The sequence below is a fragment of the Passer domesticus genome, chromosome 1 (genome assembly GCF_036417665.1).
Source record: "Passer domesticus isolate bPasDom1 chromosome 1, bPasDom1.hap1, whole genome shotgun sequence".
Taxonomy (NCBI): domain Eukaryota; kingdom Metazoa; phylum Chordata; class Aves; order Passeriformes; family Passeridae; genus Passer; species Passer domesticus.
In genome coordinates, this window is record NC_087474.1 from 116,422,200 (window position 1) to 116,447,972 (window position 25,773).

The window sequence follows — 25,773 nt, forward strand, 5'->3', positions numbered from 1 at the left end:
CCAGGGTTTAACAAACAAAACAAAACCAAATCAAACAAACCAACACCAAAAAAAAACCCGGCCCCAACACTTCTCCCCTTCCCAAACCAGTCACACTGACTTCTGTGGAATGATGCTGACTCAAACCCTCTCATGGCCCATCTCGTCTCTAAGTCAGGGAGCTCAACTGTTGAAAGTAGAAAATAGTAAACAGAATCATGAGAAGAATTCAAGGCTTTCTATCTGGAATACTTCTGCTTTCTCTCATTCTTTCCCTATCCCCAACTTCTGCTAGTACATTCATTGTTCAGAAAACCCAGACAGTTGCTGCCTGGAATGACAGGACTGCTGTGAACATTTTGGAGCCTGTTTTTCAGCCTGCTTTTTCTAGGTGAAAAAAGTCCAAAACATTTCCAGTGTTGACAATGCTCTTCGGGGGTGAGCAGGCTGACTTCAGTTATGACCCACAGATCAAAAGCTTTTCTGGCTTAGAGAATTAATAGCATTTTTCTCAGCTGCTGTGGAGATCACACGACCCTGTGTACATCATGCCAGGGTAGAAGACAACTATGAATCATTCAAGATCCTCAATTTTCTTGACAAGCATTCAGTCTTGTCAGACTGAACAAAGCAGGCCAAGATGGCCTCAGATGGGATTAACACAAGACCTTCATGAAGGACTAAACTGCTCTTTTATTACAGATTTCACTTCATAATTCCTTAGAATTGCTGGCACAGGAGAAAGAAAAAAACAAACACACCAACAAAACCAAAGAAGAATTCCAGCTTGTTTCTGGCAGTTGCTATGACTCAGAGGAACTAGCTGGAATTTGAACTCATCTAATTTCTTACAGGAGACATCACTCTGATACAATGTACAGAGAGTTAGAAAGGAACCTGCTGAACATGTTGTAGGAGTTTCTGAGTCTGCCATGAGAGCTAAGAAACCAACTCACATAGTTTCAAAATTTGAGAGTTTAAACCTCTCAAATAAATAAAGCATTTTAAGATAAAAACATCCCAAGTTTGATTTGTTTCAGGATAAAGAGAGATCTAAGTTCTATCACTTACCTTCAAGCCCTAACAGTCATATCTTCAGATAACCTAAACATCTGGGTAATATCAGGCCACACAGGGTAAATCTTCAAGCTGCCCTTCCAGAGAATCATGTGATTTTAAAAAGTAATTTTCTGGCTGTAAATAAAAGTAACTTTACTTTTTATGAAAATGTCAGAAGCTTTTAAAATACTGTTTTCACTGAGATGCACAAGAGGCTTTAAAATTCCCTTTTATTTCACACATGAGATGCACCCTGTGCTGGATGGCTCTGTGCTTGAGTCATCTTGTGTACTGAAGCTGCTTGTCTGATCAGTCCTCAGGATTTTAGGGATGGAGCACCATAAAAAAAGTTAATATTGACGCATTTTCCTGAAATTTACTGATGACTTATGGATCCAAGATTGACACAAAGCAATTTTTCTTGATTTTAACAGAACAGCGGCAGTTTTACCCTGTGAGGCCTCACTCTGAAAATACATTTTTGATGTTAGTCCCATACTTTTTTAGAACACTTGACACTTGAATACTTTCATTAACACTGACAAAAATGCAAAGATCTTTCTAGCCAATACCTTTTGCCCACAATGATGCACGTAGCTTTGCTTATGCAGTATTTTACTAAGCCATGGTTTGCAAAAATGAGATTACTGCTTACAGAGAACTTGTTGGGACATTCGAAAAGCTTTGCATTCTAAGTTCTGAAATCTCACATAAAACGTGTGCAAAACGAAATAAACCTCAATGAAGTATAATTCTCCCTCTTTCCTCTGGGTACAGGAGATGAAGGGGGCCAGGAGGGAACCAAGAAGAAACAAACCTAAGAATTATTACCATCTATTTAAGTACAAGAAGAACTTAGATTTTAAAAGACGTCTAACCAAAATAAAGTAAAACAATCTCCCTGAAAAGCAAGACAGAACATATTTACATCATCCACTTTAGACAAGAAAATAAGATGAAAAGTGTGTGCTCTCTCTTCATCCACTCTGCATAGGAACAAATTCCTAGCTTTGAAGCTATGGGAGAACTTACCCCCATTTTTCCTACTAGTTTATGGTATAAAACTAGCTACACTAGAAATGGTCACAGAAGCTTGTTACACTTTGTACAAGCTGTTCTTTTCTGGACAGGTTTTCTACATCTAGTGTGCAAGGGTGTTTCAGACCCCCAGAGACTGGCCTATTGTCAACGGATCAAAAAAGGGACCTGTGTACGTGAACAAAGTGGCTGCAGTGAAGATAACTGAATCGCAGTTGTGGCTTTAAAATGCATCTTTAGAAAGTAAGAAAGGGGGTTTGTCACTAAAAATAATTCATTTGTAAAGCCCTTAAAATTCTCTAGGTTTAGATGATTTCTATGTCCACTGTGAGAGGAAATGGTCCTAATTTCACATTCCTTACTGTTTTCCACCTGTTGGCAGTTCTCCTTTCTCTGCATGCAGCACACTCACCCACTGCCGGGAAAGGCTGCGATTACGGCTGGTTTACATCGCGCCGATCTCGGCAGCACTCACAGCATGTCTCACTCACTCCTGCCACACCACCCGAGCCATGCCTCTCACAAAGACAGCACTGCCAGCTGGAGAGGAGCACAGCACAGGATGGGCAGAGGAGGGACTTCAGAACCATTCCCGTTTTGTTCTCACTGTACACTGTTACTATGTTTAAGGTTTCTGATCTGCAGCACAACCCTCCCAACGCTACCCTACCATCACCTATGGCTTCCCAATGGCCTCTACTCAGAGAACCTAACTCACTTCTGTCCTGAACGTTGTGTGGACAGTAATTAAAAATCAAAGATCCATGACAATTGCTGAACAGGTCCTCCAGAGAATTCAGGATGAACAGGAGCTGGGAATATGTGAACTGAAAAATTACTTCTCACAGGACTGAGTTTTCCTAATTTTCTTTTAAGACTGCAACTTTTCTGTACAACAACAGATGCACGAACAGGATGCGGTTCTTGTACCAGAACTGTGTACAAATAACTGGAATACATGCACAGACTCAAAGGGTTGTTTTCACTTTATTTAACATAAGCATTTTTCCAAAACTGCATAAACTGAAGTTTCCTTTGAAAACTGCCTAAGAAGAGCATAATGCAGAAAAGCCAGGAAGTAGGAACAGTACTTGGGGAAATGCAGGAAGCATGGAAATTACTAAGGGGAACACAAATTTCAGATAAACAAACAAACGAGCAGAAGGAAACTATGAAAGTCTGTACCAGGGAAGGGAGACACTTTTCAGATAACTCAAGTGCCAGATGACTGAGACTGGGGATGTGTGGAAGAATTGCACTTAATTTTTCAAGGCTTTTAACTGGAAAATTTCTTAGACTCTATTATACGCACTGTTCTCTTTGTAATTACTATACTCACTTCTACCATTGATAATGTGCATAAATCTGCTGTTTGTCATGTCCATAAAGCACTTAATAAACGTCCTCTGAAGGAAGGAAATCACACTGCTTGAAAATCCACTAACTTGGAGAGGGAAGCGGGGAAAAGACACTATTCTTAGCATATACACATCACTCCTAGTCCTCTGACATATCAGCAGTGGTTCAACCAGAGGTGACATGAGAGTAAATGCATATGGCACCTGCCTGGGAAAGTATTTGAATAAACACAGATGTGCCCTGACAGCTACTTGAAACCTAAATGCTTTCCAAGCTTGAAATCCCAGTGGTGGCAAATCTGTCAATAGCCAACATTACTATTTATCTAGAAAGGCATTCACCCTCCACCAAGAAAGGGTTGTATTTGGATTAGATGATATTAGGCACCCTGCACTTGTGTTGCTGTACAAGTTCCCAGACAAGGAGTGAGCAAAGTTTACAGACAGCAATGACAGTGGATGTTAACTTTCATTTAAATATAACAGCCTTAGCTGGAATCTGGTCAGAATGCTTTTCTGCAAGAGGACAAGATAAGTTTTTACACCTTATCAAAATGGCAAGTAATTGGTCTATCTGTAATGGTAAAAAAAAAAAAAAAAAAAAGAAAAAAGAAAGAGAAAGCAATGTTTTATTTAAAGTTATTGCCTTCAGTACTTAATGTAAAAATTAGCTACCTACCAGAGTGTTTCAATGTAAACAAAATAAAGTGCAGTGAGAAGTGTAAATCTATACATAAAACCCCATTAACCTTTCCTCACCTGATCTTCTTCTCCACCTCCTTCTTCATCATATTTCAGAATGTTGTCCCTCACATCATCTTCAGGATCAATCAAGAGCTGCTTTGCCTGACGCTCTTTATCACGGCGTTTCATCCATACCACGAACATTAAAACTAAAACTGTAATGCAAAAATGGAAGAGACAAAACCACACCTTAATTCTGAACTACAGCCATTAAAACTGTAGAAATTTAATACTAAGATCTAAAAAAAGAAAAAAAAAGGAAAAAGCAATGAAGTTGGATTTGACTGCTCTGGATAAGGTAAAGGTTTTTTTTAAAATTATTAATTTGACAGAAGGCAGCTTAAGCAAGAGATGTTTCAACTCAGACCACGACAGGCAATTTGATTTAGGAATCAATCACATATTCAAGGTCGTAAGTAACAAATCCATTCCACATCTGCAAAATAAACTTGCCATGAAAAGAATTAAGAAAGACTATGCTTCATAAACCAATATATTCAGAAAGAAAGTTCTCCTTCAGTAAGGCTCTGTTAGTTTCATACCTAGCATTTAAAAAGTATCTTCTATCAAGAAAATAATTGCACTGAGTGCTTGTACAGAATCATGTGCTTATCCAGGCTCTTTTTTATTTTTTTTTTTAATTACTCCTTTCCATAATTTTCTATGTTCTAGACAGGTGCATGGTGTACTATGACCAGGCTAATCTCTCCCTTGTGCTCCATCACAATAGGCAATCAGTTAACTATAATGTGTAGGAGAGCTAGCTAATCTAATTATCTAATTTACTACACTGGACAGACACTTACTCATGATTTTTAGTAATTTCTCTTACTCAATGCACTTTATACAAAATAAAATAAACATTCAAATCACTGCAACACCTGCCTTTCTTGTCAGGCCTTACGTGAAGGGCTGTGATGTATTACTTTCCAACAGTTATTCCTACTTGTATTAATCTGAAGCCCAGTAGCAGTAACATCAGAGCACTCCTTAAAAGCACTGTTACCTGCTATGGGTGGCACTGAATCGCACAGTACTGGCAGCACAAGACAGATTAGAAGCCTGGGACTAATCACATCTTCAACCTGGCCACTCACTGATGTAACGCTACAAGTGAACTGGGTATAAATGGAAAATCTCTTTCACAAACCCACTGCAGGGCTTGACTGCCAAACAGGTGCTAGCCTGTACTCTGTCCAACTCCAAATCCTGTACTATCAGAAGTTTTCATACTTGTCCAAAACACTGAACCATGCAGCAACAATTCCTGGATCTGAGCCTTTAATAACTCCCCCATGTTCTTCAAGGTACCTGATACTAAAATAAGTAATATTGTATTGCAAAAAAAGAGTAAAGGAGTTAGAACTAAAAGAGCTATCTACTCACTGAGCAAGATGATGATACAAAGCAGAATTGCAATGATGGCACCAGTGCCCAGCCCTGCACCAACGATCCGGTCAACATCTGTGCAGTCTCCATTTAAGTCACACTGGCAAACTTTCACCTTCAGCAAGGAAGTGCTGGATGCATGTGGATTTCCAGAATCTGTGATCACTATGGGCACGTCGTAGATACCAGCCTCCAGGAACCGGATTCTTAAGGAGAGCTGGGCGTGATCGCCTGTGTGTGAAAATAAGGTGCTGGTTAGAAACTAATATATTGCTCACATGGGATTAAAACAGCATTGCCAAAAATAGCTCATGTTTCAGCTCAGTGTTAACTTCTTGGTCAAACTGCTATGTGCCACTCAGAGTAAAAGAATTCCAGACTGTTGTGACCATCTTTTCTTTCTTAAGATTTCTTGTCCTCCGAGGAACTTACACTAAGGTGCTTTCTTGTTCATACCAACCAAACTCATGTATGATGTGAAATAATACCAAAGGCAAGATATTTTCAGAATTTTCTTTAAAATTATGAAGACTTCCATAATGTTAATTACCGCTAATTCGAACAATGGTCCAATTCCTCTTAATACTAGCAGGTGTGTCAGGCAGCTCAAAGGCAAACGGGCCTGCATTTGGATCTATGTCAGGGTCTACAGCAGTGATGTTAATAGCATTAGGCTGCAGGGTTTCACAAGTTGTGGCTTCTTTTGGATGCACTTGGGGGGCATTATCATTGATGTCCAGCAGGTATATCTGAAGTGTGCCAGTTCCACTCATTGGGGGTATTCCTAAAAGAAAATGAAATAGCATTAATGCTGTTTCCAGCTGCAAAATTATTTAAACAAGGCTGTACCAACACACATTTATGTTTACCTCAGTTTTAGGATTCTGTCTTTTACAAAAGCAATCTAACACTGTCACTGGTCCTGCTAACACAGTAATTCTTATGTAGTCTGTGCTCAGAAAAATGGCCCTACTCAGCAAAATTCAGCAAGTAACTGCAGATCCATAGATCACAGACTCAGCCACTTCACTGACCAGACAGACAGTTAATCTCCAGAGATGGTCCACATCAAAGGCTTCAAAGAAGGTGCAAAATTTGGATGGTCTGTCCTCTGGACAAAGTATTTCCTAACTTTGAAGGCTTAAGATCACCCTTTACCATAAAAGTGGTATTTAAATTCTTTCTAATACTGACTTTCATCATGCTATTTCTAGACATTCCTGCCATCCATATTGAATGTGTGATGCTTCCATAAACCTTGCTGGAATCACACACTGATGTGATCATTTGGCACTGAAGTTTTCAGTATAACTAGCAATGGTTCTCATTCCACCTCCCATAATCTTCCAGCAGCATTTATGTATTTTCTCCAGAACAGAGGCAAAGTATAGAAACAGTTGATCTAGTGTCCAGTTCAGAAAATTTCACCATGTTTTCTTTCCAAGGCAAATAGCCCCAGTGTTTCAGTTTTCCCTTCTAATGTGAGAATGTCCCTAAATGTGCCTGCCCATCCTTCTGCTATCAGCTATGAACAGCACAGCACTCCAGCTGAAATCAAAGGACTCATTTCTGAGCAGTGTTAATTGTCATTAACAAACTGACAACAAAAAGATACTTTTCACTCTGCACTGCTGCAGCCTGAATGTGGGAAAATACAAAGCCCCACCAATGACACATTACTCCCCATAAAGCCCACTCATGCTGTGCATTCACTCAAGCTACCACACTCCCATGCAGGGCTTTTTCAATTTTCTGTCAACTCAACTAATGTAACCAAGACAGTGTTTTTCTATAAATTCAGAGAATTATTCTTCATCCATTTCCCAAGTAGCTGGGAAATTATACACAGTCTGATGGTAATACAGATTTTCAACGGATGTATTCTGAGCATATCCTGTTTTCTGCCCCAGTAAAACTGAATGCCATTAAATCACAAAGATGAAAGGCTTTTTGAAAAAAATACACAATATTGATACATACCATTATCAGAAGCAAGAAATGTTGCATTATACATATTGTTTTGCACATATATTGACTCTCTGTCCAAAACAGCTGTAGTAGTTATTTGTCCATTAACAGGGTCAATCTTCAGCCAGTTTGCAGGATCTGAAAGTTTTGAGTACCTGTGTATTTAATCATAAGTTGTGTTATTTATCTGCCAACATAAATATTGACAACAAAGACAGTATTAGTATTTTAATTTGTATTCTGAACATGTCTTTGGAATTTGAAGATAGCATTTTACAAATTTCCATTTATCAAGCCCTGTCAGTAAATTTCTTGGAAATACATATTAAAACCAGTCCTGCATTTTGATTCTTGAAGTGCCTTGCCCTGTAAGTTATCATGTAACTGGAGGAAATAATATAATTACCATAAACTATATAGCATTAATACTCAGCCTCAATTAAAATATTCAGTCAGGATCCTCCTTGTTTTTTCTATAGCTACAGAGCTATTCATACTAATTTTCATGTTGTCAGAGTACTGAGAGCAGGAGAGAGGTAAAAATGGATAGTGTTAGTTGCACTAACTGATATTGTTCTAGCGCTTCAGTATCACTTAATTTTCAGAGGCCCTGGTTTTACTGCATGTTTCTCATCTTGAAAGAGAAGTGTCTTTCAAAACCATTCTTCAATCTGGTAAGTTTCCTCTTTGACATTAATCAAGTGCAAGCTATCTTAGTATTAAAGTCCTCATGCTGTCATTTCTATCATGGTTATGTCCAGAAATGAGGTATTACAAACAGCTAACCAAAAATCAAGAGAAAATAAAATTGCAATAATCTTGATTTTGGAAGGAAAGACAGAACACGTTCTAGATTTTTTTCTACATGAGCTAAGGAAAAAAAAAAAGCTGGATATGGTGAGTCTTGACCCATGGGCAGTCACAGCCTTGGCTCTGCAAATAATGACCATGTCTTACACGAGGCTCGTCTAGAAAAGTTTTGGACATAAGAAAAATTATGATCGAATTATGATGCTAGCTGTCAGTACAAGAATTCACAGACAGATAACACCACTACTTTGCATTAATGGGGAAAAAATGAAAAGAAAACCCTTCAGATTTCATCAACAATCCAATTTCACTGCCATGTGAAAATTACTGGTGAATTTTAATTGCAAATGATCTTAGTTCAGAGAAGCACGTGTCTGCTCTGACTGAATTTGTTGTGATAGAACATATACTTTACCACAGAACTGCATGGAATGGGACTCATGATGAGAAAATGACCCAACGACTCAGAATGAGAAAATTAAATATCTACTGGTCAGGTCACCTTCTCTACAGCCAAAAATCCCTTTGGAGAGAGCTGCACAAAACCCACACAAGGTGTCGGGATAACTGTATGCTGTGGTAAATGCAGTCATTTCACAAGTCACCTCTTTGCTACCCACCCATTCCACAACACAAATATTGCAAAATGCTTATATAGACCTTAGAGATGTTTGCTGCATGTAACGATCCGGGTCCTGAGCAGTAAAAGTTGTCAACATGCTACCAGCCATCAGCCCTTCTTCCTGACGCACGAGCTTGGGGTTTGGAACAAAATATGGGCTCTCATTCACATCAATGACTGTAATGGACACAGTTGCTGTTGACTGAGGAGGATGCTGAATCCCCTTAGCCAAAGGCACTTGATTTTCCGCAGCTACGGTAAGTACAAACATCCTGTTGGTCTCGAAGTCAATAGGCTGGGAAGAGAAAAGAGCAGGAAGTGTTAATGTTTACTCACAGTAGCAATGGACACACAATCACATTTTAAGTTTAAAACACATTTTTGAAGATTACTTGTACTGCTTTTCTCAAAAATGAGCACAGATTCTGAAGAGAGCACAATCTCATCACCTCAACACAAGCCCATGTGCCGGGGTTTTGCTTAGCAGCATGTGGCAGTTTCAGTTCTGCACACAGCAGCTGCAGCAGATTTCAAGTCAGAAGTGCTAGAAACCTCACCATTCCAGGATTTAACCTACTCTGGTACTGCCATTAGAGACAAATGAGGAAATGAACAGTTAAATCACAAAATGATGAAGAAGCTCCCAGCTTTGTGCCAGGCACTCATATGTGCCTCCTGGTGATCTCTCCTGGGGACAGAAAGCTGCCTCTTTCTGTTAGAAGGATGGAAGTTTCATTCAAACAAGTTCATGACTATAGCTATTCCCACAGATCAGAGATTCTCATGTCCTCAACATTTCACTAGAAAGACTCTTGGTAATCCCAGTCAACCTGATTTCTGATATACCTACAGCTTCCACCTTCCTAGTGAAGAACCTTTCGTTTGGAGATTTCCTCACTGAGCCAGAAGTCCAATTTAAGAAGCAAAAACAGTGTGAATCCAGAGTTCCTCTGTCATGCTGCACAGGGTTGAGGTATTCCTGGAGACAGGATTTCCCTCTGTACTACTCACACAGATCCCAGATTGGAAGAAAACCCCGTACCTTACTGGGGCAGTTGGCATGTGACAATATGAAATAAGTGACAAGAGACAATCTAATCTTTATTACAGGTTGACACATCAACTTGTTGCACTGCCAATAAAAACTGTAGGCAGTTTTCCAACTCTTCCCGTGTCTGGGCACTTAAAGGAGTGCTAAAAACCACAGACACTCACATAATTCTTCCTGGAAGACTGCAATGCAACAACTGGTACCTCTGGGGAAGAGCAGTTATAAACCAGAGACAGTTATTAAAAAAACCCAATGTGAATTACTGTTAATGCTGCATGTAGGTTGTATCTTTTTGTCACCTTGATACTGGGAGGATTAAAATAAAACAAAACAAAATTCAATGAAATGAAACAAAATTAAATTAAACAAAACAAACAAAGAGAGAAAAGGAAAAGTGATTTTTAAAATTTCCAAATGGGATTACTGGCATTGCACATTTGACTTTGAAATGGTCAGCCAAAACCAGAGCTGGCCAATGCAGAGATGAGACTTTTATCAGTGGGTCATGAGGAAAGGTGGCTACTGCCTGGCAGGTTTAATTATAGAATCACATTGTTATTATCACTTGGAATAAGTCATCCCTCAACACAGAGCTGTGTTGGCTAGAGAATGAAGATAGACAGGTTATTCCATAAAAGGTATTTAAATGAGGTTTTAAAAATAGCCAGTCTTTAAATGTCTCTTGTAGAAGTACCCTCCCACCTATCATTTTTTCCTCTCTGATTGTGCTTTGACTGCCTGTATCTGCTCCTTAATGGAACATCTTGACATAAATTGTGCAGACAACACGCATGACTACTAATTGAGGAGGTAGGAAGCTGCTTTAGACTAGCAAAAAATACTAAGCAGACAATTTTTCACAGAGTGATTTTTAACTTTTAGCAAATAAAAGACTCAAGATTAGTAATTTCTAATAACCTAGCCTGATTTTTAAAACTGAGCAGGCGGAATACTATTGATAGCATAAGCAAAGTAACATTCGAAGAGACAGATTACTAGATTCCACAAGAAAGGGAGCATCAATTTTATTCCAGATTCATGCTGGCCTCAGGAATTCACATTTCCCCCCGCTCAGTGTTCCCCCATCTGCTGAACACTCTGAAATGCAGCACGCCTCACCTTCACGACAGTCACCAGCCCGTCGTTGCTGTTGGGGTCGGTGAGGATGGTGAAGCGGCCCGTCGGGTCCCCCCCGGTCATTCGGTACAGGGCGTTCCATGCCGGCGTGTGCGGCTGGTCTTTATCTGTCACCGTCAGGTTCGCCACGATCACATCCATCCTGTTCTCCGGTACTTCCCCGTAGAACTGCAAAATCCATGGAAACACTTCACCTCACCTGGAGGAGCACGCAAGAGCCACACCAGGCTGAACATTCATCAAAGTGGGGCAGCCCATCTCTCTTCACTGGAGCTCTGACAATTTATCTAATGAAGTTTACCTGAGGCCACCCAGAGAAACAACGGCTTGATTCCCTTGTCAGCTTTTGCCTCTTGGTCAAAAGCAGAACACAGCATGTACAGGATATATATTCTGCACATATTTTGGTTCTGCCTGGCAGTATGGTATTTAATAAGTAATAAATATTTACTGTCTGTGAATATAATGAGAGAAACAGAGAAGGGTTATAAATATGCACATCCTTCACTAACTCCTATCCTGTACTTACAGTCATGGCAGTGAACTCTGGAGGATTGTCATTGACATCTGTCACAGCGATGACAGCAGTTGCTGTGTTTGAAAGACCATATGTTGGGTTTCCTTCCATGTCCGTAGCTTGAATTATTAATGTATATTGTTGTACTTTCTAAAACACAAAATGACAACACAAGTTTTAGACAAAACTAACATTACCATAGAACAGCAGGTGTTCCCAAAAATTGCACTCTGCTAAGCAATGCAGCCTATCACACAGTTTATTCTAGTTAGCATCACCCAAAATGACAGGAGCGAAGTTTGTACCACAGGAATAGAGCAGCAGGCTGCTTATATTGAACTACTGTTTGACTTTCTTCAAAGTCCTTCTTTCATCAAGGTAAGGACAGGCTGACTGCTTCCTACTCTAATAAATCAAACCACTTTAGACAGTTAATGCATGATCACAGGTTTAACAATGCTTTTCAAACAGCAAAAAGAGAGCCAGAGTGCATTTTATACTAAAACAGGGAAAGTCCTCAAAAGCATTTGAGAGCCCTGAGCCAAGGTAGGTTTGTCGGCCAAACGGCCACAACTGCCAAGGTTTTGTTTCAGCCAAGCCTGAGTCTAAAACTGCTGCTGCAACTTCTTGTGATCTCTATGGAAACCAAAGATGTCGAGGCCAACAGAGACGAGTAAGGGCACTGGGAAGAAGGGGGAGGGAAGCACCAAACGGGCTATTTCCATAAATGTTAAACACCCTGGCCGACTATGGCAGCCATGGGCCCCCTCTCCCCCCACTGCTGCTAACGGCCCTTGAGCTGGGCACTTGCTCATTCCCACAGCTGGAGTGGGGCCAGGGTCCCTAAGCACCAGAAATGCCTGGTGGAAACCTGACCTCAGCCTGGTGAGCTGCTTAAAACAACATCAACAACGTTCTATTTGAAAAAAAAAAAAATCATGAAGATGTTTTGTGTGTGGAATTGCTGAAAAGTTTATTTTAACTCATTGCTCTCGAAATCTGTACGTGCTCCCTCATTTTTCCAGTTCATCGTCCTTCCTTGTAGAGAAGTGTTACCATTCAGTTCTTCCCAAAAGAAAGGACAAAAACCTAAGGAGCTGCTATTACTTTGAAACAGCACTTTCACAAAGGGTTTACTAATACTGGCAAAAACCTTCTGGCAAAATAAAACTATTTCAAGAAGGGCCTATTTTTATTTTTTTTGGGGTTTTTTTTCCACTTGGTAGACTATTTTCTTCCACTGTCTAAAGAGTGGGGTATATGACAGATTACTCCTCATGGAAACAATTTACAGAATCATGAAACATGTTGAGTTGGAACGGACGCATCAGGATCAGAGTGTCCAACTCCTGACCCTAAGCAGGACACCCTAGAATCCCAACATTTACAAAAAGGAATTACAGGTATTGATACAAAAAATAAGTAAGGATAACTCCACTGGTAGTATTTAGCCTTCTTTCAAACTTTGGCCAGACAGTATGATAGACATGAGAGGTTTAACAGTTTGCACATTTCCAAGCAGCAACAATGAGTCACGGAATAGAAAGTTTTTAAAATAAACTCTATGGATCTTTATCTCCCACTGAAGGTAACGATTTATGCTCATGCCCTCTTTCACACAGAAACCCTTACAAGACACCCCAAATGTGTACTGCTACATATGCATCCCACAATTCTTTAAAAAAGACTAGTATTAAGTCTGCAGAAATGCAGTATACATGTTTAATAACGCATAAATATATATACATAGATGTATGAGAATTCTGGCTTGGAAAATATACTTGCAAACTGACCTTCAATAGGCTTTAAACATCTTAAAGGTTTCCTTCATGACACCAGTAAGAGTAGCAGTCATGAGGGAATCAAAGAAATGCTTTTACCACTTTCATCCAGGAAAAAATCATACTTTACTTACTGTGAAGCAATAAAATCTAAAGCAGTATTGAAGCAAATCTCACTGCCATATGATTCTATGTTATTGAAACAGCAGGTGCTTCTGATTCATCTGGGTCTTAATACATTGATCCCAAGAAGCAAATTTCATTAAGGAAACTCCATTATTATTACACAGAGACTCAGCTTCCTTACAATCATCTTAATTCCAACAGAACCAGCACACTAAAAAACTTCCCCAGAAAGTGCCCCGAAAGACAGCAAATCAGTGTTTTTGTTTAGTTCCTTGGTTTTTTTCCCTCTTCCCAGCACTCACATAAAACAGAACAACTGCTGAGAGTGAAATTTCAGAAATCAACAAGCACACAACTTTCCAGGCACGGGGAAATTAAGGGAGGTGGGTCTCTTTTTACTGTGGTTTGAGAAGCAGCCAGGAATAAGCCGTGGAGCATGTGTCAGCAGCCTGCACAGAGACTTAGCAGCAACACATCTAAAAGCAAACTGGCAGCTTCAAGAAAGAACGCAGACCTCATCAGTTCACATCTTTCCACTTCAACACAGGCCAAATAAAAGAGCACTTCACTGAATTAACCTCACGTGAGGCAGGAATGTCAGTGTGTAAATTCAAGTACCCTGCCTGACTTCTTCAGCACCTCCAGCAGTAAGGCAGATGTTTTAATGCTGAAGTGAATTCCACAGCAATAATGGAAGAAATAAGAGCAGCTGGATCTCATGAAACAGCATCTTTTGAGATAACAAATGAAAGATTTCTTCTGCCTTAAGCTGAGTTTCCTTACCTAAGCAAATCTCTTCCTGTGCATGTTAGCACAGATAATGCATTGTGCATGTTAATCTAAAATACCAGCAGATGAGGAATGCTATCAGAGGAACCACTTTTTTTTTAATGCCTACAACACTTATGCTCCCATAAAAAATGTGTCACATTATTTAAGAATTTAAAATTCTGTCTAGTATTTTATGACTTTAATTAGAGCTTTATAAAGAGAGACAAGACTTATAGAAAAGAGTGGAAAGGCAGAAGTGGGCAGACCAGCTGGGGTACATGGACAACAAGGCACTCCCTGACAGTGACTCCCACTGACAGACCATTCAGCTTTGGCTCTCTAGACTCCTAGTCGTTTTAATTTAATTGACTTCCACAAAATGACTCAGGAAATGGAGGAAGCAAAGCTTGGGAAGGAAACCATTTTATTTCATATTAGTCTAATTTAATATTTGAATGATTTAACGTTAATCATTAATATCCAACATGTTCAAGAAATGTTTATATATTCTCATCTGGGTATCAGCAGAGTGATCCATCAGGAAAACTGATGGTGAATGACAAGGCTTTTCCAACTGTTAATGTGAGGGTCTAAGCTCCACAGGCAGCTGGTTTCTTCCGAGTTAAATCCCTCCAGTGTAGCTAGTCACCAAGTGATAAAACCTCAAGAATTATCGCTATGTCCTTCTCAAAGTTCATCTGTCAAAGATGACCAGGGGATTTTAAAAACAAGGGCAAAGCTGCCCATCATTCTTTTAATTTAATAGGGCAATACTGTAAAGTTCAGGGTTTTCCTTTGCTCAAATCCCTTCTCTTCAAAACCAACTTAAACAGAATGAATGTTAATAAAACCTCAAAAATTAATTGCAATATCTAACAGTCTGTTTAGCTTTTCAAATCTTCTGATTACCCCTTTCAAACTGAAATGCATCAGAATATTAATAGCAAACACAGAACTTCAGAAAGCATTTTTATTCTCCATATTAAATAACTATACACAAGCAGCTAAAAGATGAACAGCAAATCCAGTACTTTGGATTTAATGAGCTAAAATGAGGTTAGTAAAACAGAAGTTGAAACAAGATGTATTCAAAAGAGGTTTGTTAGGATTTTATAGCTTGTTTATAAAATAATGCTTATCTCTTGTGAAGTTTTCAAGTGGTTTAAAAGCACAGTTAGTGTGACAGATTTGGAGTTGGGAGGGAAATATTTTTATTCCCAACCTCACAGATGGGTGAATCAGAGCAGAGGATCTGGCACGCTCCTTCTCCACTGGTGGGCACAGTGAAGAACTGTCTAGACAGGATGGACCTTGCTCAGCACGTAGCAATGTATTACTGACAGATTATTTCTTTTTGTTATTATTATTATTGCATTGCTCTGCTTTAGTGTGTATCTGTTAGAGTGTATCTAAGAGCAAACAGATTCATAGGACAAGATCCTTTCCATGACCCCAGACAGCCACAAGTACATAGGTCCAATTTTCATCCCTAAAATAATTTTCTCTCCTCTGAGTTTTTGTACTCTGGGACTAGGAAAACAACCGGTGTCAACAGGGTGAAGAAAGGGAGTAAGTCAAGACTGAGGAGGGGGAGAAATATATCACAACATCATGAAATTGTATGGACTAGAAGTGATCTTAAAGATAATCTAGTTGCAGACACCCAGCCCCAGGTAGGGACAACTTCAACTCCACCAGGCTGCTCAGAACACCATCCAACAATTCCAGGGATGGGGCATCCACAACTTCTCTGGGCAACTTGTTCCTACATCTTACCACCCTCAGAGTAAAGAATTTCTTCCTTTTATCTTATCTAAATGCACCTGCTTTCAGTTCATAGCCATCTCCCCTTGTCCTATCTCTATATACCCTTATTAAAAATCCCTCTCCAGGCTCTCCTCTAGGCCCCATTTAGGTAGTGGCAAGCAGCAATAAGGTCTCCCCAGAGCCTTCCCTTTTCCAGGCTAAACAGCCCCAGCTCTCTCAGCCTATCTTCACAGGAGAGGTGCTCCCACCTTCTGATGATCTTCACACCCCTCCTCTGGACTTACTCAAGGCAGGTTCACTTATTTCCTGTGCTGAGAACCCTAGATCTGGATGCAGCACTCCAGGTGGGGTCTCACAGGAGCAGACAGAGGAGGAAGATGACCTCCCTTGACCTGCTGGCCATGCTGCTTCTGATGCAGCCCTGGATATGACTGCCTGCAGGTGCACACTGTCAGCTCATGTCCACCCCCTCACCCACCCACCCACCACCCTGAGCCGTGCATCTTTAAAATATTAAATGCAACCCAGCCCACGGGATTAGGACCTTCCCTACCTCTCTGTCAAGCCCAGCTGCTACAGTGATAATGTCACCAGTTTCGTTGTTGATTGTAAACATGTTTGGAGAGGGGCTGCTCGGGGCCTGTGACAAGATTCTGTATCTCAGCATCCCATTCTGGGCGTTGGGATCATCAGCATCGATGGCAGTAACAGTCATCACGTAGGTCCCTAGCAGCAGGATAAATAATTGATGTTATATAAACAGTTTACACTCAGATTATACAAGATCACTTTACAAGCAGTGGTCAAAGCACATATTTCTTTTGGTAAAATCTGCGCATTCCTTCTTTACTTAAAACAAACTGGCTAAAATCAAGACTCACCAACAGAGTAATTAAAATACATAAGAGGAGATAAAAATACTCTATGTTTATAAAAGACTCGTTTTGCTTATAACTGTAGAAGCTACATAAACAATGAAACTCTACAGTTCTGCCACAAATAACATTTCTGTAACAAAAGAACATCTCATGTTTAGGTACTTATGTTATTAATTGGGCCAAAGGAAATATACTTATTGTTCAGAATTGGTGGACATACTGATAGTGACTGAAAATCAATATAAATAATACTCTTTCAAAAGTCTTTGAGATAGATCTCAAATGCCAAGTAAACACTGCAAAGTTAGAAAACACATTTCTGGTGCTAACCTTTCATTTTGCACTTCTGACAAATTAAGGAAGTGGTTTCAGCCATAGTGCAAACTTTAGTCTGAGCTGATTAGAATTTTAATGAGATCTGAACAACACTTAGGTTTTCTCAAGAATTCAAATGACACTGATTTCAAATCCCAGTATTTGCAAAGCCTCTGGGAATCAGAACTAGAACTGTATCTAGTGACATTTCAGAAGTCTCTTATACCCTGACCTGTCAACTAAATGAACATCAATGTCCATCATAAAAATAAATGTAAGAACTGTGATGTTATAATTAGGATTTTGAAAACCATAAACCAGAAGTCATATACTTAAAATTTCCCCTGGTTTTAGTTCATGCACACAGCAATTTTGCCTTTTGGAAATGAATCCCAGCATGCTAAGAAGTGCATTAAAAATAGGATGAAATAAGAAGATAGAGGATCTGAGATTTTGCTCATCACACTGAAGACACCTTTCAAAGTATTACAAGGTCTGAAGGCACTCCCTTCATTACACCTTCAAAATGATACTATAATTATGATACTTCAAAATAATACACCTCTGCCTCCCAAAAGCCCATGTATTACCTGGCTTTGATCCCTCAGGGACTGTCCCATTCCAAACCTGGTGCAAGAATTCAGGTCTATTGTCATTCATGTCAATGACATTAATAACAATGTCAATAGGATTTTCCACCTGGTTTCCATTTACATCCACTGCGTGTGCTCTCAGCTGCAAAAATCATTAAAAGTATTATAATTTGCACAACATACAGGTGCAAATATATATAGCAATAGTGACAGGAAGTTTCAGGCCAGACATTTTAGCTCTTATCTGCCACTGCTCCCTCATATCAACCTTTTAAATTTCCAAGTTGCTAATGGGACTGATGTTCAGACTCCCAAACTACTCCAAGCTGCAGACTTCTTTCTTTGATTTAATAGAATTATTTTAGATCATGTAATTTTGATTACTACTAGTGCCTACTGTCTTATAAAATTGTGGTTTTAATAATGACTATTAGAAAACATTCTCCAAAAAGATGCAGATTTAAATGTAAATCTGTGTATTTAGACCAGAGTGTGGCCATTGCTAGGGAAAAGAGCAACTTTCTCCTACAGCAGTCCTGCTGATGCCCATTATATATATAGACACACACATATCTTATGGCTACAAAACTTCTAGAAAGCAGCAAGATGGCATTACTAACTCACCACTCTGGAAATGACTCATATAAATGTAAATTCCTAAGTCAGTAAATCCTGAATTGCCAATGTCAAATTCTCAGTTAAAATCTTACAGATGCCAGAGCTGTTGTTTGAGAGCCTTTCACCCACACCTCCCCCCCAGATGCCTCCTGCTGTGTCCTCTGTTTGGGAGCTGCACTCAAAGGGCTCCCCAGAGCACAAGGTAAGGAGTGTTTTAATCCACAACATGCTGGAAAACTCTCTCCAGGAGCTGGGTGATTTCAGCACGGTTTCCCAAAAGCACAGGAAACTTTAGGTCACAGCCTGCTCTCCCTGTCTTTCTTGCAACTTTCCTTTTCCACTGGTACTGGAAGCTGTGGTCTACTTTGTCAATTTCTTTAGAGCAAAGAATATCATTTTCATAAGCTGACAGGCCTAATTTACAATTCTATTAAAATGCTTAGATTTGCCCCTAAAATAAGAATTGGTACGTTATTCTTCCCATCCATTTCTCAAATCACAGCTGCTGCAATTCCAATAGCAGTCACATCCTAATTTAAGTTGCTGAATTAAAAATAAACTTCTGGAAAGTATACAAATCAGTGGAGACTGTGATCAATGGCCTGTACTTGAAATATAAGCCACAGTACCCAGATTTCAATCTTTTAAAATTACTTTACCTAAATACATTTAATCACTGTTTACATATGTTAATGTATTTAAGCTGCTTAAATATAGTAAGAGTTAGCTTATTAAGTACAATAAATACAAATCTGCTACAAACTCCTCAAATCATATCTCATACAAAACTAAATGCTGGCTGCTCAAGTCATGTTTGAAGCAGATGTTCATCTTCAATTTGATAATCTGATTTGTGGTAAATTAAACTCTTACATGAAAAGAAGCAATCTGCTCCCGGTCTAAAGGCTTTGTCACAGACAGCTGCCCTGAGATGGGGTTGATGATGAAGATGCCTGTTGGAGGCTGGTCAGCTCCTGGGCCAGTCACGCTGTACCGCAGCGAAAGGCTTTTATCACGATCAGACCTAATCTGTGTGTCAAAAAAGATGAAGTTTACATTAACTACAAGCAAGCGCAGGATGGGACTGCTGCTGAGACAAGCAGCAGCTCTATTTATTTTCTCCGTGCTCCTTGAGATGTACTTGCAAAAATAATTATTGTGGAAATGGTAAAGCGTTAGTATAAAGTCTGAAGTTCTTAACAGTGCTCTTTGTTAGAAACTGGTCAAAGAATATTCAGAAATATAAAATTATCCCTGTTTATTTCTCAAAATATAAATTGTTTGTGTTAAAACAAAAACAAGCAAATACTTTAGGCAGAATTGTTTAGATATTAGAGAAAACATATAGTATCATAAAATTACACATGAAATTAGAAGTCTGGTTTGTGTTTTCCTCCTTCTCCTATACCTTCTTAGCCCAAAGCTACAGGCTCTCTTCCATGACAGGCCAGCTCTTTAGAAACTCACCATTTTTGCTTAAACATTGCATTTGTTTCATATTCCAAGGAAACAACTGAAGGGCAGTGCATCTGTGAGGAGCAGATGAATCACTAGCGCACACATAAAACAGAACAGAGTGAAACTGTGTCCTATCAACTTGGGCTAATGTTCTGCCAAGTTCCAACACATTGATCATGACCAGCCAGTACCATGGTTGGAAGCCAGCCCAGAAGAGGTTGGCTCCTGCAGTGGATCCTTGCAGTGGCCACTTCTGGGCATCAGAATCCTGTGGAAGAGCTGCTGTCCTCACCCCATCAGATACAATTTCCTTTGGTCTCCTGGTGCACTCTGTTTCCTGCTCACTCCCACACCACTTTCCACAGAGAGAACTCCAGTGCAGGAGACTGGAGAACTCCTGAGCCAGCAGAGGTACCCCTTAACACACCACCCAAAACAAGGTCATCTTCCACCAGCAGAGATGCATAGGAACAAGTTAAACCCCAGGAAATCAGACACATCCCAGCATGCAATGCACAGGCAGCAGTAAGAAACCAACCCAAAAGACTCTGATAAATGTCTGGATGATGAACAAGACATCATTTACACAAAATCTCTTCAAGAGCTCTCTGAGGGACACTGAAACCACACTTCTATTAACTTCCTTACCCTAACTAATTCCTGAGGAAAAGGTCCTTTGGAATTTTCTGGTAGGTTGATTGGAGGAATAACCCAGTCTCTCTTCTGCCTCTTCAGAGGGCTGCTGTGCTTGTATTGTTGCCATGGAAATATGATTTCTTCAATTTTCCTTTGGTCCTTTCCCAGGTAAAAGATAAAATTAAGCACATGTTAGAAGGAGAATTACTAGCAGACATTATAAAGTAACTCAGGTACAATTACATAATTGACTGAAAGACTGTCTTTCCTCTGTGTTCATCGAACTGTTTTATTTGCATTCACAGTGCAGTTTGAAAATAACCAATATCATTTACAACTTCACTGCAAAATTGTAAGAACCCTTTCTTTCCTTATTTAACTAGGAAGAGAAAGGGAATTATAAACCATTTATAACATGGCACTACTGTGTAAACCATCTGGCACTTTCTAAGAAGTTGTTAATATTTTGCGGAATTTAATAGTATGCCTTTATGTATTTCTCATTAGCTAGAGCTTCAGTTCAGGTAATGTGCTACTGTACTCTAAATTTAGATCTGGGTGTGCTATAATGTAATTTGAGTTCCAAGAGAAGTTTAATACCTACTGGTAAGGAATGTCTCAAATATTTATGACCCTATTAAATCCCATAGAATTAATGCTGTAATTATTTTAAACCTATGTCAGCCATGATGGATGCAGTAGATGACCCACTTTACACACTGGGCATTAATCTCTGCTGGGTGTCAAACATTCTCTTCCTATTCCCCTCTGTGTCTGCAGTCATTTCATCCTTTGGATGACAGCACACACAGCTAGGCTGGAAACAGGGTAACAAAAACATCTTCCAAATCTTTTAAAAGAATAACTTTTTTTTAATCTAAGCAACTACATTGCAGAGCATGGACATATGCCCAGCTGAAGGCCAGATTCTACTCCTCTACATTCTGTTGATGGTAAGGATACCTGAATAGTGTCTTTGGAATAAACAGGGCATGCTCTGGCACATTTAAGCAGCTGCTCTTTTACTATGCTTCCACGAACAAAATGACAGTATTTTCATTGTAAAACATGCCTTAGCAGATTTAACACAATCACCAAGTAAGCAAACAAATCACTGAGGTTTACACAGCAGTGGTCTCCAGTGCGTTCTCAGGAAAAATGTATTGCATAACCACATTACCTACTTTTAACATTATGCTTAAATCTTAAATGTGTACCTATTACAGGTATGTTAATCTATGAATAAATTTTGTTCTTTATCTGTAAACTAAGCACTTCTTCACTAAGAAGGCGGCAAGAAACAGCAGGCAACAGGTAATATAACAGAAAAAGGTAAACAACCTAATACGCTTTTCTAAAGTAAACACGTTGCTAATTGCATATTGCTATGTCTGATTTTTGTTACAGTACATAGTTTATCCTACGGCAGCTTCCAGCAGAGGGAGACTATCTTCCTTACCAAGTAGTGCTGGAATCATGAATAATTTACAAACTCCAATTTGATTATGACGGGACAAGACAAAGCCAATATTCCCTGCCAGAAGTGCTTTCCTACTTACTGCTGTAAATCTACAGTTCCCATCTAATAAATGTGACTGATGCATTCTATCACAGATTCGTTTATTTTGTGGTTATATTTAACCGCTTGAATAAATACTATAATACTTTCAAGCAATTTAAAATAAAGAAATGGCTGTGTGAGACTTAAATTCAGGTATAAATCTCAAGCTATACAAACAAAAAGCTCAAACACAAAGAATCCTCTATAGTTAAATAGGCAAGTCTTTTCGTGCCTTAGCAAAACTACAGAATAAAAGATGATAAAAGTTCCTTCTAAAGCTCCAGCTTTGCATGCACTAGGTGTCCATTAATAAGCTGGTTCATGGAGAGGTTCATGACAGGCAAAACTAAACCCCTATTTTAGGCATCTTTGTGGAGATACATTTATACATGCTGCATTAAACTCTTGTTTTACCTTTTCTGAAGCCCCTGTGAAGGCTGGTTCAGGGGTTAGCTTCACCTTCATTTGCCATTCTTGCTGGGTTTCCTTGTCTTGAGCAGACACGACGAACTCTGTGGGCTCCGCTGAAAGCTGAAAGCTTCTCTCTGCATAGACCACACCATCCTCACCTACTCTGAAATCTTCTGGCTCACTGCTACCAAAGTGTATTTTTTTGTTTCTGTCACAGCTTCGAAACCTCACTGTAAAACAGACATAAAACAGTAAACAAAAAACTAAGTGAAAAAGCGGCCCACTTGAATTCACTGTGACACCAAATGCACTAACAACAAACTCAAAAGCAGAGATACTTGTTGCTGCTACTATCACATGCAGTTATAAGTTAGGACTTGTACTTTACCAGTCAGTACACGCCACGTAACAATGGTATTTTTCTGTGGACTGCTAGGCAGAGATTTTAACCCTAGACAGGAACAGTCTCCCTCCTCCAATTTTACTCCAGCACCAGAAAGAAAACCATCTCCTTCCATGTCCTATAGTACATTTCAGTCGGTTGCTAGTTGGGTTTGCATCTCAAGCTTCGCAAAAATCCATCAAGCTGATTCATTAAAAAACCTCAAAAAATTTCGTTACACTTCAACCATAACTGCAAACACAACTGTGTTTCCAGCATGCTCTCTCTGCCAATGGGGGCAAGGCAGAAACCTTGAAAATGTGTTAAAAATATTAAATTCTGTGCCCAAATCAGCCTGTGATTCAGCTGTGCCATCTCAGGAAGATTACTTATGAGCTCTGGGACTGAGTTTCCTTGTCCCTCATTGAGACAGTGAAGGAGGCAGTAAGTGCCTCACAGAGAAAACTTAAGTTAATGACCTTGAGTTTTTATTTTGGTTTGGGTTTTTGTGTTTGTTAGTTTGTGTTTTTTTCTGGTTGTTTTGGGGGTTTTTTTGTTTGGATTTTTTTTTTTAAAGCTATATTCTGTACCACACATGTCCCTTTATCTACTTAGGAATTACCTAGTGTTTAATTCCCTCCTCCCTCCTTCCTTTTGTTGTGTCTGAGAGACACACAGTGGAAAAAGAAGTCAGTAAAAGTGAATGTAGAGATAATGATGTGTTGTCCACAAAACAGAACTGGTAACAAGTTACTGCCTTCTCTACCCAATTCTTTTCACCACCAGTTATCTACTGGGTTACTGCAAATAATAGTAAGTTAAAAATGAAAGTGTGCTTTTATAACCAATGATCGCTCCTTAATGTTTCGAAAGCATTATGAAATATTTTGATTGTATGGGTAATAGAAGTGCAAAATACCATTATGAAGGTTGTGCTGAAATCCACATAGTGAAGATGAAATGAGGCTTTATGCCTCATTTCAGTTATTGCACTTTTTATATTGTGCTAAACCATGCAAAAACTATTTAGCTTCAAAACCTAAAGGTCCCTCTCAAGAAAAATCACTACTAAATGTCATGCATCATATGCTGTCTTCTGTAATGCACTGTTTTCAGGAAAGTACTAAGAGGAATCATATTTTTTCGTATTTGAACTTTAAGCACCAAGCTGATGTTCAGATGACAAACTAAATTTCTTTCCTTATTGCACCCTTTCAGTTATCCAGAATCCCCCATTTGCTCTCTCCTGACAGAAAAGACCATTTTAAAAGAGTCCATCAGATACAAAAAGGAGACAAAGAACAACACTACTCTAAATAAATGATACAGCATCAACCTTAACTTTCATCTTGCTAAACTGGGCAGGGATACTGCTCTTTCCAGATCCCAGAGTTTGAAGGTCTTTTCCTGCGAAAGGCCAGCCTCACCGAGAGGAGAAGAGCATGCCATGTCCACAAAGCACTGAGTCCTGGGTAAAAGGCTGAAGCCTCACCAGCAGGGCTGCTCCTGTCATCCTCCCTGCAGAGGTTGCCTCTGGTCTTCCTCTTAAGTGAGGAGGGTGGTTTTCTGAAACTCTAGTAAATACTCAGCCTCTCATGTAAGCTTTCATATGTTTGAGCAATTCCTATGGATCCTCAAGTCCATCCTACCTCCTTTATCAGGTACAATGACTTCCTTCCCTATAATCTACAGGTCTGCAGAATCTGGAGAAGATGACAGATCCTCTGGTTAAATGGGAGAAGAAAACTGACAGGCTGAAGTTCCAGTTCCCAGATATTAACCATCCCATTGACCCCCTGCTTTTTCCAACACGGGCCTTGCAGCTTGAGTCAGCTCACTGCAACACTAGGTTGAAATGTAACAGCCAACTGAGAACATGCATGACTCTAAACCAAGAATATAAAACTACTATTTAAAGCAACTACTCCAGTATGTAGAAATACTTACCACAGTCCTAATTCTGTAATTCTGATTGGCCCACCTTTAGAGCTGACTAGACTGTATTGCCCAGCACAGAAATAAAAGATGTCCAAGAAGAGCTTACTCCAAAGTCACTACATTTAATGATACAAGAATTTAATGACTGGACTATTGAACAGTGCTATTTGTACTTGGTTACAGAGGCACAGACGACCCAGACCCCAAGCATGGAGGAAGCTGAGAATCCTTAAAATGCCACCACTGTTCACAAACAAACCTCTCAGAAACAGTCCAGATAAGTAAAAAAAGCCCAAAAAAAACCACCAGCCAGCAACATAACCCATAGCTCTGTGCCTCTGCTAACCTCTCATCTCATCTCAGCTGCAACTGCTCTCCAAATCTGCTTTTCAAAAAAGTGTCTTGACCAAAAGGACAAACAGCTCTGGAGCTAGCTCCATCTCTGGCTCTTCTCACACTTCCGGAAACTACAACAGTGGGAAAGAGAATAATGATGAATCTAAACTTTGATCATTATTGTTTCTCAAAAAGATGAAAGCTAAAATGAATATTTGTCATTATGGTCCAACAGACCAAGATATCACAACATTTTGTTAAAAAATATTTCCTAACTATTGCACAGTAGCAGAATATATTCCTATTTTAGATATTCAAATTCATAAAGAAGATTTCTTTCCCCCAATCCCCTTACATACAGACTCCAGCAGTACAAAAATAAAACAAAAAACCCAGCCTGCTAGCCACTTCATTGATATTCTTCCCCCAGGCGACTGTGTATTATGAAATTCAATGAAAATCCCTTCCTCTGACAGTATCCTGGTAAAAACATATAAAATTGTCAATGTGAGAATTATTCTCCCTTTGCA

The 25,773-nt window shown here is 39.4% G+C and overlaps 1 protein-coding gene across 6 annotated transcripts in view; it reads right to left on the bottom strand.

Annotated features, from left to right (window-relative positions):
• Window positions 1–25,773, bottom strand: part of CDH2 (cadherin 2) — a 114,384-nt gene that overhangs the window by 15,260 nt on the left and 73,351 nt on the right. For 5 of the 6 annotated variants that reach the window (XM_064384819.1, XM_064384832.1, XM_064384837.1 and 2 more), the window contains 12 exons: window positions 22,591–22,817; window positions 20,628–20,774; window positions 19,395–19,550; window positions 17,901–18,045; window positions 16,671–16,843; window positions 11,685–11,822; window positions 11,138–11,323; window positions 9,006–9,262; window positions 7,548–7,690; window positions 6,118–6,351; window positions 5,565–5,798; window positions 4,194–4,333 (listed from right to left, as the gene is read on the bottom strand). In XM_064384819.1, coding sequence (XP_064240889.1) covers window positions 4,194–4,333; window positions 5,565–5,798; window positions 6,118–6,351; window positions 7,548–7,690; window positions 9,006–9,262; window positions 11,138–11,323; window positions 11,685–11,822; window positions 16,671–16,843; window positions 17,901–18,045; window positions 19,395–19,550; window positions 20,628–20,774; window positions 22,591–22,817 — 2,180 coding nt within the window. Of the gene's footprint in view, window positions 1–4,193; window positions 4,334–5,564; window positions 5,799–6,117; window positions 6,352–7,547; window positions 7,691–9,005; window positions 9,263–11,137; window positions 11,324–11,684; window positions 11,823–16,670; window positions 16,844–17,900; window positions 18,046–19,394; window positions 19,551–20,627; window positions 20,775–22,590; window positions 22,818–25,253; window positions 25,276–25,773 lie in introns of those variants that run through there. The other variant, XM_064384851.1, reaches the window with a different exon arrangement.